Here is a 16,514-nt window from a genome sequence, read left to right on the forward strand (position 1 = left end):
GTTGATGATGACACGGCGACCGTTCGGTACCGTTGGTCTTTCCAAGGCCTCTTCGGACGGTGTTTAATTTAGCTTCGTCTTTTTTTGAACAATATATTAATTCTGTTAAAAGTTTATTGTGGGCTTATCATTTCCTCGATGTCCTTCACCATCTCAAATAGTCATGTGGTGCTTTGAAAGTACTTTCAGGTGTTCCGTAATATTTTAAAGTGAAATAATTGCTGTGTATCACTTGTTAACTGAGCACACTCTCCATAAAGTAACTGTAGCTTGTAGATGTGTGTTACTAAAAATACTATAAACTGATAGAACTGTCTCTGAATTTGCTTAATTACAAAGAATATGTCATCATGGCTAAAATGGCTCTGAGCACTATGGGACTTAACATCTGTGGTCATCAGTCCCCTAGAACTTAGAACTACTCAAACCTAACTAACCTACGGACATCAGACACATCCATGCCCGAGGCAGGATTCAAACCTGCGACCGTAGCAGTCGCGCGGTTCCGGACTGAGCGCCTAGAACCGCGAGACCACCGCAGCCGGCTATGTCATCATGGTTAATATGTTTTTTGCGTCTTGATACTAACTCGAAACCGTTGGAGATTTACATCTGCATAAATTTCATTACGAAAAGTTTCAGTAATTCTGACTGCAAGAAGTGCTGAAATTATGGTTACCTGAATTATCTTGATTTTAAATAAGGTAATCGTGCAAAGACTAATGACACTTCCAGGCAATGACTTTTAGCTGACATCTAAATATACCTTTCATTTGTCCCTTCTGTTCAGGCGACCGTTTTCTTCCTTATTTAATATTTTCACGAAAGGGTTTTGCCGAGGGAATGTTGTAGTTGTTCCAGGTTCTGTAGTGAATACTGACACTGGTGTTTAGTTGTTAATACAAAGTTATCTAAGACGTAACTCATATAAACAAGTTGTGTTTTGACAAGAACCTCAAAAGCATTTAATAGATATTTCGGAAATGACAATAGCCTTCGCAGTAGTTTGAAACTGTGTCAGAGTTTCAATATTAAAGTATTTAAAATGATTCTTCTGTCAGTGACAGTTCCATGAGGAGTAATCAACAGTGTTAAAGTGCCATTTTTGCGGTCGCTGTCATATTCATAGGTTAAGCATCTAGAGGTTCTATTATGGTTACGAAACATAGCAATAACAATTGAAAACAATATAAAAATAAAGTACAAGATGTTGTTACACTCTGAAGTATAACTGTTGACCCAATATTGTAATTATTTCCTAGTTTTTTTTTTTTATCTCCAGTGCGGTTGCGCTGTGACATTTCTGCTGACACCGAACGCTAAATTTGTCCGGGGAAGTTTTATCGCGTGGGTTTCTTAAGTATAGCGGACTTGAAGCAGAAATCTTTTACCGCCTTCTTCTTCCCAATCCCCTCCCCTTCGCAATCACCATCCCCTGGGAGCGGCTATTGGATGTTAATGAAACAAATCGTAATAAAATACGAGAATCTAGAGGAAACCACAGTTTAAGAGATTTATTGATTAAGTATGTGACAAAAAGCGGTAAACGTGTAAAAATTACGTAACAACTGAAGACTGCATTAGTCAGAAGGCAAAGGGAATTCGCAAACTTTTATGAGCGGGCACAGGATTTGCTGCATCTCAGCAATTGAACTACTGTCTTTACTACCACACGCATACTGAATGACACAGGTGACCAGAATGAAAAAAGGTTGCTCCAGCTAGTTGGCGAGACTAATATTGACAGCTCGTGGGCATCTGATATTAATATTCTCCCCAGAATCAGTCCATGGAGAAGGCATGGACTACAACCCCACTTGCAGGGAGCCACCGATTTCAGTGAAGACTGTGGAAAGGTGGTGGTAATCACAATTATGAAAATAAAAGATTTAGAAAATAAAGTCATCGAATCTAAAACCAGTACAGAACAAGATGCTCTTACACAAGGACAGCCTCCACTGGCATAAAACGTTCACAGAGCGCCATATAGAATGAGCATTGACCTATAACTGGACCAGTTTGACTTGAAAACAGTTCGAAGAGAAAATACTGAACGAAGGCAACTAGGTTCAAACAACATACTTCGGAGAACCCTACCATATAGTTTGCTCTGCTGCTCTCTCGTAGTATCGCGAAATACTCTAATTCCCCTTATCTTTGAATGGTGATCATTGGGATTTGAAAGTTGGTGGTAATAATATATGCTCTACATCCTCAGTGAAGACCGGATTTCGGAATTTAGTGAGCAGCCCCTTCCGTCTAGCACGCCGTCTAACTGAAAGTGTGTCTCACTTCAAACTTTCTATGAGATTTGTTACGCTCTCGCGATGGCTAAATGTACCAGTCACGAATCTTGCCGGTCTTCGTTGGACCTTCTCAATCACTTGAATCAGACACAACTGGTAAGGGTCCGATACAGACGAACAATAGTCTAAGACTGGAGTAACTAACGTATTGTAAGCTTTTCCTTTGTTGAAGGACTGCATCGCTTCTGGATTCTACCAATAAACCGCAATCTAGAGTTTTCCCTACCAGTTACTTGTGTAATCTGATCATTCCCTTTGAGATCATTTCGAATAGTCACACCCAGATACTTGAAGGATGTCACCATTTCCAAAGACTGGGCATTTATTTTGCCCTGGGGCACACCTGAAGTTACACTTGTTTCTGTTGAAGTCACCCCGTTCAGGACGACATACTGCTCCCTGTCTGTTAGAAAACTTTCTGTCCAGCCGCAAATTTCATCGTATAGACCGTAAGCGCGCTCTTTTTAGGCAAACGGCAGTGGGGAGCTGAGTCGAACGCCTTTCGAAAGTCGAGAAATATGGCATCAACCAGGGAGCCTGTATCTAGAGATATTAATTTCGCCCCCTTTAAGACTAGCCACGTTTTCCTTTTACCATCACATAGTCCAGCTTCGGGGTCAAAGATCAGAATGGGGATACGCTACGCAGATATCTATAATTCGTCCAAGGTCAGTCAGTGTTAACTCAAAAAGGTGAGTGTCATTAACATGCAGCCCTTTATATTACCTACCAGCCAGCCAGGTGTGTATACGTGTGGAGTAACGGAAATAACCGATGTCTTTTAAAAATAGTAGTACTAGGGTTGAACAGAATTAAAAAAGAAGTGGGGGAACATTTACAGCTACATGATTACTCTGAAATTCACATTTAAACCTTTGAAAGAGGTTTCGCAGAACGACTTACAGACCTTTACTCGACTCGTACGATCTCTAATAGCCTATGGGCAAAGTTTCACAAATTTTTCCGTGCGAACTCTGCCTCCTCTTACTTTTTGACTGTGGACATTCTTCCCTATGTAGGCACGAGCCCACAAAAAGTTTTAGGATTTGGAGGAGAAAGCTGGTAATAGAAATTTCATGAAAAGACTTCGCCGCAACGAAGGAGCTACGTATGTTTTAATGGTTTCCACCCCAATTCGCTTATCATAACTGTGACACTCTCTGACCTATTTCATGGTAACACAAACCCAGCTGCATCCATTTCAAATTTTTGAGCCTCCTCCGTAAATCCGATGTCATAAGGATCATACACCACGCAGTAATTCTCCAGAGGACAACAGACTGGAGTAGAATAGGCAGTATCTATTGTATACCTGCTGCATCTTCTCAGTGTTCTGTCAATAAAACACAGCCTTTGGCTCGCCTGACCAGTAACATTTTGTATGTGATTGTTGCAATTTAAGTTGCCCATAATTATAATCCCTAGGTATTTAGATGAACTTACAACCCTTAAACTTGTCTGATTTAGCATGTAACCGAAGTTTAAATCATTTCTTAGTACACATATGGTGGACCTCACACCTCGACATGATTACAGTCAATTGCCTCTTTTCGCCGTTCTTGCTGATGTCTTGTCTAAATCATGTTGAAATTCGTTTCATTCTTGTGACGTCCTTACTAGGCAGTAAACGCCGGCATCATTTGCAAACCATCTAAAACCAGTAACATTTTCTATGTGATTGTTGCAATTTAAGTTGCCCATAATTACAATCCGTAGGTATTTAGATGAACCTACAACCCTTAAACTTGTGTGATTTAGCATGTAACCGAAGTTTAAATCATTTCTTAGTACACATATGGTGGACCTCACACCTCGACATGATTACAGTCAATTGCCTCTTTTCGCCGTTCTTGCTGATGTCTAAATCATGTTGAAATTCGTTTCATTATTGTGACGTCCTTACTAGGCCATAAACGCCGGCATCATTTGCAAACCATCTAAAAGGACTGCTGGGATTCTTATGAATCATGTATGGGGATCAAGGATACCAGAAGGCCTTCCCGTCAGTTACTAAGAACTGTAACGTTTCTGACGGGATGTCACAAATATAGTCATACAACAGAGACGGCACTCCATTGGCATGCAATCTGATTAAGAGCCGCTTGTGAGAAATGGTTTCCAAATATGGAATCTGTTGGAGACCCCTGTGGGCAGCACTCATTACTTAGTGTCAATAAAGAGCCTGTTGCATTTCACGAAAATATAGTGGTTGTGTGTCAGTACATTGTTTACTTCGAGATATTTTATACTATTGGAACACACAATATTTTCCAAAATTTTACAACAAATTGATGTCAGTGATACGGGTCTACAGTTCAGCGGGTTACTATTAATTCCTTATTTGCGTACTGATGCAACCTTTGTAATTTTCTGTAGCTATCGATCTTTCGTCGAACGAGCAGTTTATAACGTGGTAATCGTTCCATGGGCGTGTTTCCTTTGTAGTGCAGTTTTGGTATGGGCGAAGATAATGAAATACAAATGGATAGGCCAAGAGAAGGATGCGAATGAGTAGCGAAAAGAGCAGAAAAACAGATGAAGATGAAGAAGAAATAAAACGAGCTTAACCTCATTGAATGAAACATAGAAAACATTACAGTTTTTACCCGACACACGAGGACTGCTCCCCACTGCTAACAAGGACGACGACGGGAACAAATGTGAAAGTTTTACTAAAATTTGCAGCCGTGATGTAGATAAGAGTGTGCAGAAGTTTAGCTGTCGATGATATCAGCATCAAGTCACAATTCCAAGACCAAAATTACTATACTAAATCTCTTCCAGAATTTAATATCAACCATCGAAATTGCGCCGACTATAGCTGCCTCCATAACTAACTATGAAACTTACCTTTGCAAACTTAAGTTGCTACATTTGTATCTCAGAAGGAACCCCATGAATGCAAAGTCACAAATTCAATATTTAGTAAATAATTTTAATAATTTGTGACAGGAAAAATATTAGCTGCGAATGGTTCATCATGTGCATCAGTAGGGTGACAGAAAATGAATGTCGCTGAGGTGCAGAGATGAGCCTTCTACGGGATGTATGTATTTGATGTTGTGGTCTTCAGTCCACAGACTGGTTTGATGCAGCTCTCCATGTTACTCTATCCTGTGCAAGCTTCATCTCCCAGTATCTACTGCAACCTACATCCTTCTGAATCTGTTTAGTGTATTTATCTCTTGGTCTCCCTCTACAATTTTTACCCTCCACGCTGCCCTCCAATACTAAATTGGTAATGCCTTGATGCATCAGAAGATGTCCTACCAACCAATGCCTTCTTCTAGTCAAGTTGTGCCACAAATTTCTCTTCCCACCCGATTCTATTCAATACTTCCTCATTAGTTATGTGATCTATCCATCCAATCTTCAGTATTCTTCTGGAGCACCACATTTCGAAAGCTTTTTTTCTCTTCTTGTCTAAACTATTTATCGTCCACGTTTCACTTCCACACATGGCAACACTCTATACAAACACGTTCAGAAACGACTTCCTGACACTTAAATCTATACTCGATGTTAACAAATTTCTCTTCTTCAGAAACGCTTTCCTTGTCATTGCCAGGCTACATTTTATATCTTCTGTACTTCGACCATCATCAGTTATTTTGTTCCCCAAACAGCGAAACTCATTTACTACTTTAAGCATCTCATTTCCTAATCTAATACACTCATCATCACCCGATTTAATTCTATTACATTCCATTGTCCTCGTTTTGCTTTTGTTGATGTTCATCTTATATCCTTCTTTCAAGACACTGTTCATTCCGTTCAGCTGTTCTTCCCGGCCCTTTGCTGTATCTGACAGAATTACAATGTCATCGGTGAATCTCAAAGTTTTTATTTCTTCTCCATGGATTTTAATTTCTACTCCGAATTTTTCTTTTGTTTCCTTTAGTGCTTGCTCAATATACAGATTGAATAACATCGGGGAGAGGCTAAAACCCTGTCTCACTCCTTTCCCAACCACTGCTTCCCTTTCATGCCCCTCGACTCTTATAACTGCCATCTGGTTTCTGTACAAATTGTAAGTAGCCTTTCGCTTGGAGTATTTTACGCCTGACACCTTCAGAATTTGAAATAGAGTATCCCAGCCAACACTGTCAAAAGATTTCTTGAGTCTACAAATGCTAAAAACGTAGGTTTGCCTTTCCTTAATCTATTTTCTAAGCTAAGTCGTATTGGCAGTATTGCCTCAATGTCTTCCAACATTTCTATGGAATCCAAACTGATCTTCCCCGAGGTTCGCTTCTAGCAGTTTTTCCATTCTCCTGTAAAGGATTCGTGTTAGTATTTTGCAGCCGTGACTTATTAAACTGATAGTTCGTTAATTTTCACATCTGTCAACACCTGCTTTGTTTGGGATTGGAATTATTATATTCTTCTTAAAGTCTGAGGGTATTTCGCCTGTCTCATACATATTGCTCACCAGATGGAGAGTTTTGTCTGGACTGGCTCTTCCAAGGCTATTAGTAGTTCTAATGGAATGTTGTCTACTCCCGGGGCCTTGTTTCAACTCAGGTCTTTCAGTGCTCTGTCAAACGCTTCACGCATTATCGTATCTCCTTTCTCATCTTCATCTACATCCTCTTCCATTTCCATAATATTGTCCCCAAGTACATTGCCCTTGTATAGACCCTTTATATACTCCTTCCACCTTTCTCCTTCCCCTTCTTTGCTAAGAACTGGGTTTCCAGCTGAGCTCTTGATATTCATACAAGTGGTTCTCTTTCCTCCAAAGTTCTCTTTAATTTTCCTGTAGGCTGTATATATCTTACCCCTAGTGATATATGCCTCTGGATCCGTACATTTGTCCTCTAGCCGTCCCTGCTTACCCATTTTACACTTTCTGTCAATCTCATTTTTGAGACGTTTGTATTCCTTTCCACCTGCTTCATTTACTACATTTTTATATTTTCTCCTTCCATCAATTAAATTCAATATCTCTTGTGTTACCCAAGGATTTCTATTAGCCCCCGACTTTTTACGTACTTGATCCTCTGCTGCCTTTACTATTTCATCTCTCAAAGCTACCCATTCTTCTTCTACTTTATTTCTTTCCCCCATTCTTGTCAATCATTCCCTAATGCTCTCCCTGAAACTCTCTACAACCTCTGGTTCTTTCAGTTTATCCCGGTCCCATCTCCTTAAATTCCTACCTTTTTGCAGTTTCTTCAGTTTTAATCTATAGTTCATAGCCAATAGATTGTGGTCATAGTCCACATTTGCCCCTGGAAATGTCTTACAATTTAAAACCTGGTTCCTAAATCTCTGCCTTACCGTTGTATAGTGTATCAGAAATCTTCCAGTATCTCCAGGCTTCTTGCATGTATACAACCTTCTTTCATGATTCTTGAACCAAGTGTTAGCTATAATTAAGTTGTGCTCTGTTCAAATTTCTGCCAGGCGGCTCCCTCTTTCATTCCTTACCCCCATTCCATGTTCACCTACTACGTTTCCTTCTCTTCCTTTTCCTACTCTCGAATTCCAGTCACCCAGACTATTAAATTTTCGTCTCCCTTCACTATCTGAATAATTTCTTTTATTTCATCATACATTTCATCAATCTCTTCATCATCTGCGGAGGTAGTTGGCATATAAACTTGTACTAGTGTGGTAGGGGTGTGCTTCGCATCTATCTTGGCCACAATAATGCGTTCACTGTGCTGTTTGTAGTAGCTTACCCGCATTCCTATTTTCCTATTCATTATTAAACCTACTCCTGCATTACACTTATTTGATTGTGTGTTTATAACCCTGTATTCACCTGACCAGAAGTCTTGTTCTTCTTCCCACCGAACTTCAGTAATTCCCACTATATCTAACTTTAACCTATCGATTTATCTTTTTAAATTATCTAACGTTCCTGCCCGATTAAGGGATCTGATATTCCACGGTCCGACCCGTAGAACGCCAGATTTCTGTATCCTTATAACAACGTCCTCCTGAGTAGTCCCCGTCCGGAGATCCGAATGGGGGACTATTTTACCTCCGGAATATTTTACCCAAGTGTTTGTATTGCACTTCACAAAAAAATGAGCGTCGATGTTCAATACACGTTCAAAACGAACCATTAACTTTGTACCATGAACACCGAGTGAAAAATTGCGCGCCACACAGATCACAAAGGTTCTCAGCATCAAGATCGAAGGCGCAGCCCTTGGAATTACAAACAGTGCATGGGTTTAGCTAGGTATCCTCTCTTGAAGAATGCATATAGAGTCATATCTATGTAATGGAGTGATGAGAACTGATGGAATGTGGTGGCATGCAACCGATTTCGAAACATTCTGTCATGGAGCTTATCTTGAAACTATTCTTTACGACGTAGCTGCACATTATGCGGTAATATGTTTCATGGGCACGGAAAAAACAAACATTCAGAGGCTGAATTTGTCCAGTTCAAAGAGGGATACTTTGCACTAAAAGAGTATAATTTTTATACGCAGACCAGGAATCAAGTTAAAGCAAGTTATTTTGATCAGCTATTGGTCAAAAGCAGTGCTCGTAACGTAATTGTAGTTCTCGTACGCCCAGTTTCCCACTCTTGCTTGTTGTGATGTAAATATTCCTGACTGCCATTGCAAGATCAGTCCAACGAGACAGAATCATAGCAGGCAGAGCACCTCCAACTTCACACAGCACGAAGAATAGCTTTGCAGCCAATTTGCTATCCAGATTAACAGTCGGTAAATTGTATAAGAACGCGTTAAGGCACTGATTTTGGATGTTCTGATACAGCTCTTTTTGTAGCTCTAATTTCCAGTGTTTCTTCCCATGTATTTTCTGCTCACATCCCAACTGGTCGGAGTTGAAAACAAATTCGATATTGAACTGTTGGATGTTTGTTTATCTCATCTGTAAATTTTATGGCCGATTCCGCAAATTGAAGTGTATCTTCAAGTTAATGCTTTGTTTGGAATTTCGTTATTATTCGTCATCCAATTCTGTAGCACTGTTTGAAGTTACACAACCATCCACTGCTTACCTTGATATCTCTGTAATTTATGTCGAGTGCAGTCTAATACGTGTAAGGTAGTATGTTGCTATCATGCACTTCCTGTAAGTTGTATCGAGTTGCCTTGAAACGCGCAAACACTAGTTCTTGTATGTAGTGTGCTTTGTCCTCCTGCCGCGCGGTCTCAGGCGCCTTGTCACGGTCCGCACTGCTGCCCCCCGTAGGAGGTTCGAGTCCTCCCTCGGGAATGGGTGTGTGTGTTGTCCTTAGAGTAAGTTATCTTGAGTTATATTAAGCAGTGCGTAAGCTTGGCGACCGATCAGCTCAGCAGTTTGGTCCCATAAGACCTTACCACAAATTTCCAAATTATTTTCCTTTGTCCTCCCTTGAATATCCACAGGTATTTTCTTTGTAATTCACGTTCATACTGCTGCGGACTTACTCGTAATGTGTTTTTTCTATTTTTTTTTTACTACGATGCGGATGATCCTCCATAAACATAATTATCTTTAGTACACGTTCCTTGGAAAACTGTTGTCTTGTCTTTCATACGTTACACTGGAGACGGGATTTGTGTCTCCCTGTCCGTCAAGGATGAGTAGCTACATGGCTCGAAACCTGTTTCAGTATCACTTTCACTTGTTAAATACGTATCATTATCATTGCACTCCTCACGTACATTGTCCGCACGTATACGACACTACACATTCCACTGCCTTATCTTGCAGTAACGCTAATATTTCTTCTGCCATTTCTTTTTCACTCTAAGAAATTCCTTCCTTCCTGAAAAAATGTCTGCTTCGGCACTAGTGTTGTAGATATAATGCAATGTTTGCTTTCTTTATCGTTGCTTTTGCTCTGCTTTCTACCGACAATGCGCAGGTGGATGAACTTTTATAAGGAGAGGTATTCGACGAATGGACTGGACTTCCAGTTCTCTCATCTTAAGTCCCATCGAACACTTGTGGGATGCGTTGGGGAGGCGTATTTCCGCACGTACACACGCACCATGAACCCTTCAGCAAATTTCATCCGCTCTTATGGATGAATGGAATATTCTTCCAAAAGATCTCTTTACCAACCTTTAGGCCAGGCTCGAAGCAAATTGCAGAACATTCATTGCAGTCCGCGATGGCCACACTGCCCGTTAAGGACCATGTCCCACCTTTTATAACGTGCGACGGACCATAATGAATCGAGGTGATTGCAGTGTGATTACTGTTTTTGTATAAAAACGTCATTTCTGTTCGTGTCATTGCCTATTTCTCTCAGTTACCTTATTTACTGCACGGTTGCAGTTCTTTCTATGTATGCCAAGTTTCTGCTAGCTACACTCCTTGACAGTGGCACAACATGAAAAAGTTACGTTTTTCTGTAAGTTTTGCAGTTTGTAAACTGCGTTGGGTAAATGAAGACATTTCTTTATAAAATGTTCATTTTCCTTGTTACTTTTTCCGTGCCTCCGGACAGTATTGCAAATCCGTCAGGAAATGTTGAAAACTGGATTACCAGACAACTGTTTTGTAGCATAACCAGATCTGGTTGTCAATTAATATTTTCTGAGTTGTTCTTCCCATTCTCAGATGAATTTTTTAAGGGCACTGGTGAACAAAATAGGGGATAGACCGTCTTCCTGTCTAACACATGTTCGCTCCTCGAAAGATTCAGTTATATTTAGCACCAATTCAACTTTAGACATTGTCTTTATTAGGATTTACCGAATTATGCTCCTGTTGAAATAAATATTACTCAGTCTTTATCTGAGAGGGACAGGGGATGGGGCGGAAGTGGGGGAGTATAACATTCTTCCCCGGGTGCCGTTCTTTCTACTTATGTCACTGATATTCCTGCATGTCCTAGGGACACTACTAAATGAAGCCAAAAGTGTGGATGGACGGAGGTGGAGAGCAAAATTTCCTGAGGACTTCAAACTTCCTGGAAGATTAAACCTGCGTGCCGAACTGCTGCCATGTCTCCACAACACCCTTTCTTTCAAGCGTGCTACTCCTGCAAGGTATGCAGAAGTTTCAATGTTATGTGAGCCTCACTGCCCCTTTTTTTAAACTAATTTGTGTCTGATTTTATTCCGAGAAACTCAGTAATGTAAATATCGTAAATATAAATTTGATCAAAAGGCACTTGAAGTGAAGTGAAGCGCAGCTAGACAGCAACAAACTCCTTAGCGCGCAATCCCCGCAACGATAGTAGTTGTGAACCTTCGAGTATGGACTTTAAAAAAAATTATAAAAAAAGAGAACTGTTAATCTGTGTCTTGTGGAAAGAGGACGTATTGCTAGGCCGTCGCTCAGAACGTATTGTTACATTTAATGAGAATCGATATTTTAGTGATAAGACCGAGTAAAGTATGCGTAAGAGTTGCCAAACATTCATGTGTACAAAATTTCTGGAAGTGAAGAATAGAAATACTTTGTTATAGGAGAAGGAGGTGAACTTCATTGTCGTTGCCGTCTACCATGTACAAAGTTCACTAAAATACAGAAAAAGAAATGCATTCTCTATAGTTTTCATTCAATAAGTAACAACCTCTCATAATTTCTTAATTGCAGTAACTGGATTATGTTCTTGTACAATAGTATGGCGCTGAACTCCACTGACCAATTTTGATGTAGTAGGACGTGTAGTTTGAAGGAAATTTGTGTGTTACGCAATCTCCTTTTCTCACGAATAGCAGACTGCTGTTTGATCCTATTTACGTACAGCAGTGGTCCCTTAGGTATGAAAAGCGACGAAAAATTGGGCTCAAAGCTATCCGCAGTACGGCTAAGTAACTAACAGAGTCGTATTTTAAACCTTAAAGAACAATAACTTCCTCCAAATTGTAATATGTTACCAACTGGTTCAGAAACTGATCATTCAAGGAGGCAGCAACCAAAATTAAGGTACCAGTTACGACTTAAAGTAAAAATCTCAATCAAAAATCAATCTCTCTCTCTCTCTCTCTCTCTCTCTCTCTCTCTCTCTCTCTCTTTCTCTCCAATCACATATATAAATATTCATATTATTAAGATAAAAGTAATTTTATAAAGGTTCTGAAGTTTGTAAGATTTCGGATGAGGTAGTGGCGGATGTAGAGCTGTGAGGACGGGTCGTGACTGGTACTTGGGTAGATCAGTCGGTAGGGCACTTGCACGCGATGGGGAAATGCCCCAGATCCGACTCATGTCCGGCACAGTATTTCAATCTGCCAGAAAGTTCGGTGACAGAGAGAAGAAAATTCATTCTGATGGCAGCGACACTCGTGTAGCGGCGCGGCGGCTGAGACGCAGTGCTCGCTCACCCTTGATGGAGTCCCTCGGGCCGCGGCGCAGCAGGATGGGCTGTCCGTCCTCGCGCCTCCAGGCGATGCGCGGCGGCGGGTGTCCGGTGGCGCGGCACACCAGCGTCGCGTTCTCGCCCTCCTGCACCGCCAGGTCGGTGCTCGTCTCGTCGTTCACGATGTCCGGCGGCACTGCGGGCACACGGACGGGCGGACCGCTCACTCAGCTCACACGCCATCACCAGATCGATATGATTAGAGTTGTCATTTCATGAAAAATGCACAGGATTACGAAAAACAACCTCATAATATCTGAAGAGGATACGGGAACTCGATTCGAGCAAAATGTGAGTTATATGACTGTATGAATCTGTTCTTTTGGTCGTGACCTAGGTGAGCAACGGATGCACCTCCTTCAATGCGGATGCAAAGGTATGCCCGACCTCCTGCGGGAATCTCAAAGTAGCGAGTACGGAGGAAATGGAGACGGACTGCGGGTAGGTGGCGGTCGGTGGGAGTATGGGTCGGCCGTGAGGCGTGCTGAGACGTCCGCGCAGTTGCGATTATACTGTGTCCCGGATAGCGTGGTGGTTAACGCGCCTGCCTAGAAAGCAGGAGATCACACATTCGCATCCCGATGCGGCACACATTTTCACTCGTCGCCGCTGATTCTGCATAATGTTTCGATGCAGCTGACATCAGTAATCACTTTCCTTTCACCCCTTCCACCTTCATTTTACACAATAATTCCGACTTGTGCTTTTAACTACACGTCCTTTCCGAAGGATCACGCACTCTCCCATCGCTAAGTAGCGGTAGGACTAAGAACCGCGATAAGTAACCGAAATATCCCACTTCCTAAATGAAATACGCCGGGCGAGGTGGTGCAGTGGTTAGCACACTGGACTCGCATTTGGGAGGACGAGGGTTCAATCCCGCGTCCGGCCATCCTGATTTAGATTTTTCGTGATTTCCCTAAATCGCTCCAGGCAAATGCCATGATGGTTCCTGCAAAGGGAAACGACCGACTTCCTTCCCCATCCTTCCCTAATACGATGAGACCAATGACGTCGCTGTTTCGTCTCATCCCTCAAACATCCCATCCTAACCCTAAATGAAATACATACAGGTACTGTTGTGTGATTTACTATGGATATACTTCTAAGAAACATATTAGAAAAAATTCAAATGTGTGTGTGTAATCTTGCCGGCCGGGTGGCCGAGCGGTTCTAGGCGCTACAGTCTGGAACCGTGCGACTGCTACGGTCGCAGGTTCGAATCCTGCATCGGGCATAGATGTGTGTGATGTTCTTAGGTTAGTTAGGTTTAAGTAGTTCTAAGTTCTAGGGGACTGATGACCCCATAAGTCCCATAGTGCTCAGAGCCATTTTTTGTGTGTAATCTTATGAGACTTAACTCCTAACGTCATCAGTCGCTAAGCTTGCACACTACTTAACCTAAATTATCCTAAGGAGAAACACACACACCCATGCCCGAGGGAGGTCTCGAACCTCCGCCGGGACCAGCCGCACAGTCCATGACTGCAGGCCTTAGACCGCTCGGCTAATTCCGCGTGGCACGTATTAGCACCTCACCCTCGACCAAATCTGTATACATTCCTACAAAATAAACTTACATAATGAGAAATGACCAGAGCCTTCGGTCTCACCTTCCGACGACCCAGTGAACAGTGCTGTTCCACGCTCCTCGACAGAGGTTCGTAGGTAGAACCGGAAATAGGTAGAGAAAATACCAAGATATTAAATATTTCCTTACCAGTCTCCGTAATGTCTCTTTAACACAGACGAAGATACTTTGTCTCTGCACAAAAGTTGGCTAGATCACCACAACTACAAAACGAATCCCTGCACTCGAACCAAACACAGAAATTCAAAGAATCTCTCTAGTTGACGAGACAAGGAAAAGCAAATGGAGACACACAAATATAACACGGAAAGCGATAAAGACATGAAGAAAGATACACATGACTATATATGTACTTATTTTATAGTTATAGATGTATGAAATGGTAACCATACACTGAGAAATAAGAATATTGGTCTATTAAAGTGTCACTATGGCTGTCTTGAAATACTCCATTGTTCATCCTTCTCCCTAGAATCGAAAGCACAAATATAGAGATCAGTAAAGCGGCGTACACAGTAACCAGACAGAAAATTATGACCACCTATCTTTTATCGATATAAACCCATCCAGGCGATAGCAGTATCATCTGGCATGGAACGACTGCTAGACACACGCACTGTCCATGTAGTATGAGTGGGCACGTTGTCCGAGTGTAGAATGGGGAAAGCGTACGATGCATCTAAGTTCGACAGAGTGCGATTGTGATGGCGCAGAGTCTCGGCGCGAGCATTTCGGAAACTGCACATCTTGTCGGGTGTTCGAGGAGTGGTGAGTGTCTTCCACTTCCAAGGTGAAACCACGCCCAGATGTTGTGGAGTTGAGAGGCCGCCCCTCATTACAGATGTCGGACGTCGTAGGCTGGGCAGACTGCAGAAAACAGGACGGGTGGCGAACTCTGGTCGACTAACATGAGACTTTATGGCTGCGCAGAGTACAAGTGTGTCTGAACGAAGAGTGCACCAAACACTTCCAGCGATGGGCCTCCGCAGCCGACGACCCACGCATGTGCCAATGTTAACATCACGACATCGGTATCTACGACTGAGATGGGCATGTGACCATAGGCATCAGGCGTTGTCGCAGTGGCAGAGCGTTGCGTAGTCTGATGAATCCCGATACCAACTTCATCATGCCGATAGGAGGACGCGAATCCGTCGTCTCCCTGAGGAACAGCTTCTTGTCACCTGTAATGAGGTACAGTGTCTAGCTGGTGGCGTCCCATTACACTCTGGAGAACATTCACTTTGGCTTCCATGGGTCCAGTGGAGCTCGTGCAAGGCAGAAGTATTGTACACTAGCTGAAAACCACGTACACCGCTTCATGACGATCATGTTTTCCGCAGGTGTTTTTCAGGAAGATAGTGCGCCATTTCAAAAGGCCAAGGTGATGGAATGGTTCGAGGAATACAGTGGCGAGATCCACTGATCCTGATCTGCACCCGATCGAACACATCTGGGATGTTATCCAACGTGGGGTCAGAGCTGATCGATCCCCCTTCCCGGAATTTACTGGAATTAGGTGACTTATGTGTGCAGATGTGGTGCCAACTCCTTCCAGCGACGTATAACGGCCTCATTGCTTCCCTGCCACGACGCCCCGCCGCTGTTATTCGTGCCAAAAATTGACCATACCGGCTGTCAGGTAGGCGGTCATAATGTTCTGGAGTGAGTGCAGATAGGCCGCAGGCAGCTCAGTAGATTCCATTGAACGCCTCGCATTGAAACGTTTCACTTTTTCCAAACAACTGTACGCAGCGTTGTGCTTAAGAGGGTAGTTAACATACTGGTATCTCAAAAGTGACTAATAGAGTAGCGGCCATTTGGTAGCACTATCCGACGAAACGTATTCCGACACTGGGTATAGCAACAGACCAAGCCACCAGGATGACATAACGAGGGGTGGTGGGGGAGGGGGGGGAGAGAATGGTCGTGTTGTCAGCAGTAAAGCAACGCAAAATGGGTCAGTCTTCGGCACTAAGTCACTCCGAACATAGGCTAGTCATTCGATGCCACCTGAGCAACAAACCCATCAGTGACGTTTCAATCCTTCTAAGCAGCCAAAGTCGATTGTTGCCGTAGTGATAGTGAAGTGGAAACAAGGAGGATCAACCAGAGCTAAAACAAGACCAGGCAGACCACGTGTGCTGACGGACAGGGACCGTGAAGCACCACAGGTGATGATTGGAAATAGACCATATGAAATCAATTGAAATGCTACCACCAGCAGCGCACATAGTACAATGACTGCGTGCATGAAGTTAAAATGAATAGAGTCAAGTGGTGGAGCAGCTCTTTGCAGTCAGTACTAACCGACGCCTGCCGG

General features: G+C 42.5%; 1 protein-coding gene across 1 annotated transcript in view; it reads right to left on the bottom strand.

Annotated features, from left to right (window-relative positions):
• Positions 1–16,514, bottom strand: part of LOC126413023 (lachesin-like) — a 398,429-nt gene that overhangs the window by 305,566 nt on the left and 76,349 nt on the right. Inside the window, exon 4 of the mRNA XM_050082916.1 lies at positions 12,566–12,736. Within this exon, the coding sequence (XP_049938873.1) occupies positions 12,566–12,736 (171 nt within the window). The remainder of the gene's footprint in view (positions 1–12,565; positions 12,737–16,514) is intronic.

The sequence above is a fragment of the Schistocerca serialis genome, chromosome 7 (genome assembly GCF_023864345.2).
Source record: "Schistocerca serialis cubense isolate TAMUIC-IGC-003099 chromosome 7, iqSchSeri2.2, whole genome shotgun sequence".
In the NCBI taxonomy this organism is placed as follows: domain Eukaryota; kingdom Metazoa; phylum Arthropoda; class Insecta; order Orthoptera; family Acrididae; genus Schistocerca; species Schistocerca serialis.